Here is a 9,643-nt window from a genome sequence, read left to right as displayed (position 1 = left end):
AGGGGCAATCAGACAGGCAGGTGAGTGGTTAGGGATGATCAGGCAGACAGGCAGAGTGGTTAGGGGTGATCAGGCAGGTAGGCAGGCGAGCAGTTAGGAGCCAGCAGTCCCAGATTGCGAGAGGGTACAGGCCGGACTGAGGGACCCCCTTCCGTTCGTGCACCAGGCCTCTAGTAATTAATAACTAATTAGAAATAAGAATATACTATTTCCCAAACTCACAACTGTAAACCTACTTTTGCCCACCCTGTATCCTATATAATAAAAGGGTAATACGCAAATTGTCCCCTCCACCGGGAGTTTGACCAGGGGGTGGGGCTTGCTGGCCCTTCGCACCCCCCCACTCCCCCCACCCCCCCACCACTTGCCAGCCTGATTAGCCCCTATCAGAGAGGGCCGGCCGACACCACCCGTGTACAAATTCAGACAGGCAGGCGAGTGGTTAGGGGCAATCAGGTAGGCAGAGGGGTGCACCAGGCCTCTAGTATAATATAAATATAAAAATCACATTTGTTAATGTCACCACTGCTCTCATCAGAAAAAAATAGTTAATTACTGGGAAGCTGACAAATTCATGGTGATAGATACAAGTTTTACAAAATCTTCATTTTTGCCTGAAAACAGTAATTTAATCATTGGCCACACATATTGTCAATTATTTTCCTTGAAGTAACAGGCTCATTTCACTCATTTTTTGGAAAATATCTGTCAAAATACTTAAGTCCGAATAGCCACAGTTTGTCTGTCAGTTGTTCTTTCCAATAAAAATGGTTTCCATGGAAAAGCAGCTGATTCAGCTTAAGACTCAAATTGTATAGGGGCCTTTCCAAGAGATAATCATTGTACTTCAGTATGAAATACAAGTGCTTTATGACTGTTTCCCATTTTATCACACAAAATACTTTAAAAATATGTGTACTCAAGGGTCAGGATATAATTCTTACTCCTTCATCAAGGGCATCATTAAATAAAGTTGGTTCCCCCACTCCCTAACAAGTGTGTGGCAATGAAGAATACAATGATTATTAGAACGGTTTGATGCCTTTGTCCTAATTCATATTTGGGTACCAGCAGTTTTACTGAGCATTGCTTTTGCAACATCTGTGCAAAAGTCAACACACCTAAAAAGGTATATAATGTCTTAGTATTGTTATAAAAACTGTTTTGACCTTAAAAACTCTCTGAAAGGTCTCAAGGAATCTGTTGGGACTGCAGTCCATTCTACAAACCACTGATATAAACCCATAAATTTCATGTAAGAAAGAGAAATACTGCAAACAAATGACAGTTTCAAAGGTGCACTACCATTCCTTCTTCAAGATCCAAGGTGAGAACGACAATATCATGAAGTATCATTTCCTTTTGCTGGTAGAACCTGGTCAGAAAATTTCCTGACTCGCCCCTGCCAGGTTTAATCTAAAACATAGTATGGTAGACATGATCTTTGTGGATCAACACTTTTATAACAGGAGAAGCAGCAGAAAGTAAACCTGTTTAGCACTCATAATCAACAGCAAAGACAAAGCCTTTTAACATACTGGGTTGGCTACTTAAGTTCATGAAAATCCACAGATAGTATATAAAGGTATTACCAGTTAAGTCAAAGATAAAAACTTAGGCGCTTTCAATACTTAAAAAAATATGTATGGTATTACTACATGTCTTAGAGGCCTATCCAGAATGTGGGTCCTGGCCAAAAATGACATTCATAAAACTGAACAGATTAAGATTAAATAAGCTTTGTTTTTATTTGTTATTTTTAATTAATATATCAATTATATTTATAAAGTATCCATAGAAAAAGCTATGCAAAATGTTAAAGCTGACTTCATAGGGAAAATGCAAAACTATAATAATAAATAAGTCAAAGTTGAAGACAATCCAAGTAATATGATATTCAAATTTATATTTTCATCAATAGATATGTTATAAGCTGATCTTTGTTACCAAAACAAAGTATTATTCGATAAACTGAGATGGACATTTAAAATGTCATTAGGTTATAGATTTAATTAAAGGTACATAAAGTAGAAGAGGCCAGTTTTTCTTTTTAAATAAAGCTCAGGAACACAATTATTACTAATAAAACATTAGGATTCTTGTTTTCCTAAGCATCACCTATAAACTCATATTCATTAACTGGCAGTAATGGTTATGTAAGCACCTGGAACAAAACTTCTTTACTAGTACTGGAGCAATGGTACATAATTTGGTTGGAATGAAACTGTGAGAATATTTAGCAGTAGAATATCTAAAACTGCTCTGAAAAGCTGAAATGAGAGGTAAAGTGGAATGATAGTTACACCTAACCCCTAGAGTGCCAGGGAACGCGATCACGCTCCTCCTGTCTTTCGCCAAAAGTGCCGGGAGCGCTTGTTCAAATTTTTTTTTTCTACTAGTATTTCATGATACAATCAGCAAACAATATATGTCAAAGATGAAAACAAATGTAGTAAAGGTTTCCTTAAGTTTTTGAATATGTAACTTCATTTACTTGCAATTCATAATTTTTTTTCCTAAACTGCTGTAAAATCAGCAAAAATGCCTTGGCAATTTTAGCATAGTTCCTAGGATATTGGTTGGCACTCAAAGGGTTAAAGTAATGCAAATATGAGCAGGATAGGAAAGAAAGGCAGAGACAGATAAACCCAGGAGGTTGCAACCTAAATGGCATAATTCTGCTGAGTCCAAACACCAATACATATAATTTGGTTAAAAACAGGCTTGCATACAGAGCAGGTTTTCCAAAGTTCTATTGCTGCAGTCTGGCTAATCTTACATTCATTTGCCCTCTCATACACAGAACAAGTGCAAAAAATATATATTTAGGTAAATAAATGAATACAAATTTCACAACAGGATTTTTCTGATTCTGTCCAACTGACTGAACAAAAAAGATATATCCTCAGCCCTAACCGGTTTGGCTCAGTGGATAGAGCGTCGGCCTGCGGACTGAAGGGTCCGGGGTTCGATTCCGGTCAAGGGCATGTACCTGGGTTGCGGGCACATCCCCAGTAGAGGGTGTGCAGGAGGCAGCTGATCGATGTTTCTCTCTCATCGATGTTTCTAACTCTCTATTCCTCTCCCTTCCTCTCTGTAAAAAATCAATAAAATATATTTTAAAAAAAGATATATCCTCAATGATATGTAATTTGAGAATTTAACAGAAACAAAAGTGACTCGCAGAGAGAATTCTTTACATGCTCACTCCCATTATGGGTTCACTATATAAAGTTTTTTGTTTTGTGTGTGTGGGTGGGGGGGTGGGAGGGGGGGGGGGGGTGAACTTAGACTATATCAAAATAAGTAGATTCAAGAGGTCTACAGGTTGCAAAAAGTATAACCTACCCATAACAGGCCAGACTATGAAGCTGCATTTGTTTCTTTCTTGGTTTATTTAATATTTTGGGCACTTCCATTCAGATTTATTAATTCAAACAAACACATTCTAGTACTACATGTTTCTCTCAGACTGGATACACCATCTTCCCTTGCTCTCATCCTGGGCTAGTCTTCATGAGGTTTTTAATTCATGGCTCGCAGATGAACATCAGATAACACATAAACTGTCTCAAGTCATATGTACATGTATGTGGATATTTCAGTGCATGCACATATTTCTCAGAAAAAGGCCCATAGTTTTTATTAGATTCTCAAAGGAATCCTAGATCATCTTGAAAAATTTCCTGATACAGGAAATTCCTTCACTGGTTAGAAGTCTGGTAAGATTATCCTTAAGGTCCTAAGAAACTAAGGATATGATGTCCTAGAGAAGATGGATAGAAAACCTTCAGTTATTTTTGCCACAAATACCAGGAATTATTAAAAAATCATTCTTTAACAGTTCAGGGATAAAAGGCTCTTCAAAATGCAACTGGCAACTTGTGTGACAAGCTCTGAGTATAAGTAATAACAAAGATGACTATCAATTGCTAAGTGAAAATCACCTGATGATTCATAATGGGAAGCTTACACTGTTAGTGTTACTAGCACTTCAATTAATGTTGATAAAGTCTGAAAGTTGGAGTATTTTAATTATTTAAAAAGCCAGCAAAAGATTTTAATTTTTAAGTGTTCCCGTAGGCTAAATAGCCTATCTTCTAAGTACCTGAACGCCTATCCATATCTTAAATGACGTAGCAATACTGTGAATAGATAAAACCCTTCAACAATCTACTTGTCCACCTACATCGCACCTGAAGATTTTACACAAGATACCAGACTCAGAATAGGGCAAACCCTTCAAACCCAAACTAGTGTCACAGTTCTCTCCCGAGGAAGGAAGATTATGAAAAATCAGATTCCTGATCAGCAGAGACAAGTTCATACATTCAGTTTCAGGCAGAACCAAACATTCTGGGCATATGCTTTCACTGAAACCTGGAGTAAATAAATGGCCAAACTTGAAAAGTTACTTGTTATAGGGTCCTCCACTTCCTCCATAATCATAGGACTGCTGTGACTGGTCGTCGATGCTGTAACTTGTCTGGTAGAAATCCGTGTTTAAGTTATCAAAGCCTGACATTGCAAACGATCTGCAGCAGGAGAGAAATGGGAAAGGCTGCTTATGCTCAAGATCCTACCGAATTCATTCCTGACACTTTGCTCAAGCAAACGGCCCCAAAAGGCAGCAAATAGTTCTTCTGAAATGTTGCGAAGCAGCATTTGGAGGGTGGGATGGAGCGGGGCGGGGCGGGGGTGGCTAAGGAAACGTCTAGTCTCTTAAGTCCAGGCCAGGAAAGGTACGTCCACTTCTAGGAACTGATAAACCCTGGGTTAGGGGCGGGGTCGCGGGAGGAGTGGCTCCGCTGGGTGGAAAATAACAACAAGGACCCCTTTTCACCTCGAGGCTGGGATTTACAACGGACAATACGGCTGCCTCCTCGCAACATAAGGCCGGGGACTGCCAGGAAAGTGCAGACTCCTGGGAGGCCGCGCCTTTGGTGCAGAGGCCGCGTCACAGCCAGGACTTGCAAGGGAGCGAGGGTTTGAGGAAAGGACCCGACGGTGCCGAAAGGCGGCCACAAGCCGCGCCACCCCGGGGTGGGGAGAAGCCGAGCAGTGCCACGGGCCTGGGACACTCACCAAACGCCAAGGCGGCGGCAGAAGCTCCCGCGGCGCCAGATAATCGCCCGAACTCCGCTTGGGACCCTGAAGAGGCACCCGTTGCTACGTGTCACAGGCCAAAGAACTGCTTCCGGGGCACGCCCCTCTCGCGCAGCCGTGTTGGCCGATTTCGCTCTCATTGGTTGGGCACCAGTGGGCGGGGAACCTGATACGTGCATGCGCAATATGGACCAATGAGAAGAGGGGAAATACTTCCGGCAGCCTGGTTAACGGTAGAGGCGGAAAAGCGCAGGCGCAGCAACTGTTACTCGCTATTTGCGGGAAGGAGAGTTCGGAGAGGGTGCGTTTGCTCCGGTGCAACTGTAGAAATGCGACGGAGAGAGCCTGTCTCCTGTCCACCAACTAACGAACCTCGGTCTCTCTGCACTTACTGTGATCCAGGCACTCTGCTAAAGAGTTTATGTGTGTTATTTATCTTTACCCTAATGAGGTAGTTACTCACTCTGTTATTCTATTATAGGTTAGGTTGTTAAACGTTCCTTTAATAACATTGAATGCAATGTTACAGGACAACTCTGCCAGCTGTGCGAACTGCTGGGGATGCCGTGGATACTATGGTGAATATAAGCTAGATGGTACTGCTCACATGGAGTTGGTGAGGGAGGGGAATAATCAAACACATGTAAATACATGTGAAATTGTTACTGGTATTATGTGCTTCATAATTCCTTGAAAGGGTGTAGCAATCATCTGGGAATAAGAATCTGAAAAGCCACTATGAGAAAGTGGTCAAAACAGTGACCAGGAGTTAATTAGGGAAAACGGGAAAAGAGAAGGAAAAGAGAGGGGAAGAGAAGAGCATGAATATTTCAGGCTGTGCAAGGCCTGGGATTAGAGTAAACATGGTGTGAGGAAAGCTGTAAATCAGGGTTTCTCAACCTCTGTACTGTTAACATTTTGCTCCAAATGATTCTTTGTTGTCGAGGGCAGCCCAGTGCTCTGTGGGAGGTTTAGCAGCATCCCTGACCTCTAGCAAGTAGATGCCGGTAGCATCCCCCCACCCACCTTGTCACAACATCAGACTTAGGAAATGACTGGTCTAAAGGAAAAGTGATTGAAGTAGCGAGTGCGGGAGCCACATTAAGTGGTGAGGCTGAGCTAAGGCAAGGGCCAGGATACCTTGTCTTGCTGGATTCTGGTGTTGGTTCTAAAAGAAAAGGGAAACCACTGAAGGTTATGAACTAATGAGTGGCATTGACTATTTTCTTTAAAAAAAAAAAAAGGAAAGAAAGAAAGAAAGGAAAAGATTGCTCTGGCTGCTGTGTTAAATCACTTTTTCAAAGTGGAGAAATCCTAACTACCCTAACTCCAGATGCCATGGTATTAATGAGCAGAACTGTCTTCAGGATTTATAGTCCTAATATTTATATCGAGAGCCATTGTATTGTGTGCTGGGACCAAAATCCTGACAAATCTGGCCATTGCTCTGGAATGGAATTTCCAAAGGAATGATAAAATTTTATTGGCTAAAACGAAACAAAGAAGTAAAAATAAAATAAAAACACATTCCCCTCCAAACTAAAATAGCAGCAGCAAAAGGATATAAACCAAAACATCAAGGACTGTACTCTAGAGATGAACAGGCAGCTACACTTTGAAGTTTTCTACTGCATTAGAGAATGTCTGAAATTGCTCATCCAACTATTTACCACCTTCTACAAATAATTTTAGAATGTATTGATGTAGGTACCATCCGTATAACTCAAGATAGACTAATCATATATACTGATTTGCTGGAGATAGTCTCATTGTCCCATTTTACACATGATTTTTCTAGCAGAATTATTAATATGATTACTTTTTCACTCTCAAAAATATCCCAGTTTGATTGATAAATTACATGATTGTACTCTCTAAGCTACACTAGCTATGAAGCTGAGTTTCTAGTCATGAACAATATGCAATAATCTATCACTTTATCTACTTATGATTGTGATTCTTTCATTGAAAAAAATTCTAGTCTCTCTGTTTCTCCTGATACTTTCATTTTTTCCTATCCAAAAGAAATATTACTGTCAAAAATGAGCAAAGTACAAGAATGACTATTAATGTGAAATAAGTCATACAGAAAGACAAATACCATATGATTGTGCTTATATGCAGAATCCAAAGGACAAAATAAATGAACAAACAAAACGGAAACAGACTCGTAGATATGGAGAACAAACTGATGCTTGCCAGAGGGGGGAGGGTTAGGGGGTTGGGTAAAAAAGGTGAAGAGATTAAGAAGTACAAATTGGTAGTTACAAAATAGTCATGGGCATATAAAGTACAGCGTAGCGCCGAAACCGGTTTGGCTCAGTGGATAGAGCTTCGGCCTTCGGACTGAAGGGTCCCAGGTTCGATTCCGGTCAAGGGCATGTACCTTGGTTGCAGGCATATCCCCAGTAGGAGATGTGCAGGAGGCAGCTGATCGACGTTTCTCTCTCATCGATGTTTCTAACTACCTCCCTTCCTCTCTGTAAAAAATCAATAAAATATATATTAAAAAAATAAAGTACAGTGTAGGGAATACAGTCAATGATATTACAATAACTACATATGGTGCCAGGTAGGCACTTGAAATACCAGGGGGAATACTTTGTAAATGATATGGTTGTCTAACCACTATGTTATCCACCTGAAAATAATATAAAATAATATTGATTGTCAACTATAATTAAAAAGTGAAATAAAGAATGTGAATATTAATAATGAGCTGGTTAAGAATGAATTGTTGGATATAGATATTATTCAAGTTCTGCTTTTGTCTATGAAAGCAATTACCATATTTGTTGGATTTTTTCCTCTTTAGCCTCTGCCTTCGTTGAGAAACCAAGCAAGAAAATTGAGCCACATGATTAGATCTTCCATATTGTTTGACATTGAGTTATAAGCCAAGGTATCCTGTAGAAGCCTCTTGGGGGTTTTGAGAACACCAGTAAATTTCACAGCTAGTCAGGTAGGTCTTCCTTTTTGGAAACTTTATTGATTGATTGATTGATTGATTGATCAATCTAGGGATCTATCTATCAATCTTATCTATTTATTTATTTAATGTTGTACCTCTGCACCCCAAAAGAGGTTGAAGTAAGTTATAGTAAAGAAAACTGGAATAATTGATAAATGTGCTGACCTCTGTTAGAGTCATTGAGCTGACTTAATTAGGAATACAAAAACTTACCCAGGTGAAGAGATGATGGACCAGGAAGTGGGCTTGTGACAGCTATCTAGTCCTTCCCTGGAATCTAGTATGTCAATTACCAAAATTGTAACAATAGAAGTAAAGTAATATTTTTAATTAGTTTGATAATCATGCTAGTATACATACTAACACTTTTACATGCTTCAAAAATATTCCTTTTTTTTTTTTTAGGATGGCAGTAAAATTGTATTTAGATATTTTTGAATTACCTTCTTTCCCCTTTGTTTTATCATAAATATGCCCTGGGGAATTGTGCCAGAAAGTTATGGTTTGAACATGGGTAGTTTTCCCCTACTTTCAGCTATATCTACAAGCTCCAAATAAGGTAGGGATTTGGCAGCTGTGAGGGTATCATGTCAAGTTCCACAATGAAACCTGACAATAATGGTAAAACCATTGTAAGTGCTAGAAATATGTTTTCACTACCCCTGGATTATTAATTATGTAACCCCATGTCCCAAATATGACAACTATATTTCCCCCAAATTATCCTTTATCCCTTAGAAAAAGTTTTCTCATCAAAATTTGCTTCTATTATTTAAATTATTTACTCTGAATTATTTTTCTTTGGGAAGACAAAACTTTCAAGTGCCTCATGTTGTTGCCAAAAAAAATTTTTCGATAATTTTTAAAGTCATACTGTAAGTATTTTTATTGTACAGGTCACAAATATCCTTCTAAATAACAAAGACATTTATAATATTAGGTGAATGGATACTGTGGTTTGGAATACGAATTTCAATGACATTAATGGAAGTTTTATATCTCAAATAACTTAGAAGGGGAGATAATGTAAAAACAAACAAACAAACAAACAAAAAAAAAACCATCATCAGAGGACTGGGCCTTAGTGATGGCAGAGCACCTGTGCTAAAGATGAAAGTGAAGCATTTGAAATATTTGACACCTAACACCTATGCATACTTACACCTATGCAGAGCCAGGCACTGCTCTAAGCATTTTGTACCTTTTAACTTAATTACTTTTCCTAACAACCCAATAAGGTAGGTACTATATATTTGACATACGATGAAACTGAGAGCAGAGTGGTTACATAACTTGTCAAACATTAGGCTAGGAAATAGTAGACCTGAGGTTTGAACCCAGACAGTCTGGCTCCCAAGTCTTTGTGGTAAACCACTAGACTGTATGATTATTATTGTTATCCTATCTAATAAAAGAGAAACATGGTAATTAGCCATACGGCCGCTACCCTTCACATTGACTAATCAGTGAGATATGCAAATTAACTGCCAACCAAGATGGCGGCCGGCAGCCAGGCAGCTGATGCGAACAGGGAGGCTTGCTTGCTTCAGTGACGGAGGAAGCCAA

General features: G+C 39.3%; 1 protein-coding gene and 1 long non-coding RNA gene across 3 annotated transcripts in view; one reads left to right on the top strand and one right to left on the bottom strand.

Moving 5' to 3' along the window:
• The window catches only part of YIPF5 (Yip1 domain family, member 5), a 12,424-nt gene extending 7,211 nt beyond the window's left edge, over nucleotides 1–5,213 (bottom strand). Inside the window, exons 1-2 of one of the 2 annotated variants that reach the window (XM_005886001.2) lie at nucleotides 5,086–5,213; nucleotides 4,416–4,535 (exon numbers count right to left, since the gene is read on the bottom strand). In XM_005886001.2, the coding sequence (XP_005886063.1) occupies nucleotides 4,416–4,525 (110 nt within the window). In that variant the 5' untranslated portion in view covers nucleotides 4,526–4,535; nucleotides 5,086–5,213. Of the gene's footprint in view, nucleotides 1–4,415; nucleotides 4,536–5,085 lie in introns of those variants that run through there. The other variant, XM_005886002.2, reaches the window with a different exon arrangement.
• Nucleotides 5,214–5,357: 144 nt separating this feature from the next.
• LOC102245116 overlaps nucleotides 5,358–9,643 on the top strand; it is a 5,699-nt gene continuing 1,413 nt past the window's right edge. The window contains exons 1-2 of the long non-coding RNA XR_001360571.1: nucleotides 5,358–5,557; nucleotides 7,922–8,068. This is a non-coding gene — a long non-coding RNA (uncharacterized LOC102245116). The remainder of the gene's footprint in view (nucleotides 5,558–7,921; nucleotides 8,069–9,643) is intronic.

Source organism: Myotis brandtii, unplaced genomic scaffold, assembly GCF_000412655.1.
Source record: "Myotis brandtii unplaced genomic scaffold, ASM41265v1 scaffold95, whole genome shotgun sequence".
Lineage (NCBI taxonomy): Eukaryota > Metazoa > Chordata > Mammalia > Chiroptera > Vespertilionidae > Myotis > Myotis brandtii.
The sequence above is the reverse complement of the archived record's forward strand: the minus strand, read 5'-3'. Positions and strand labels throughout refer to the sequence as shown.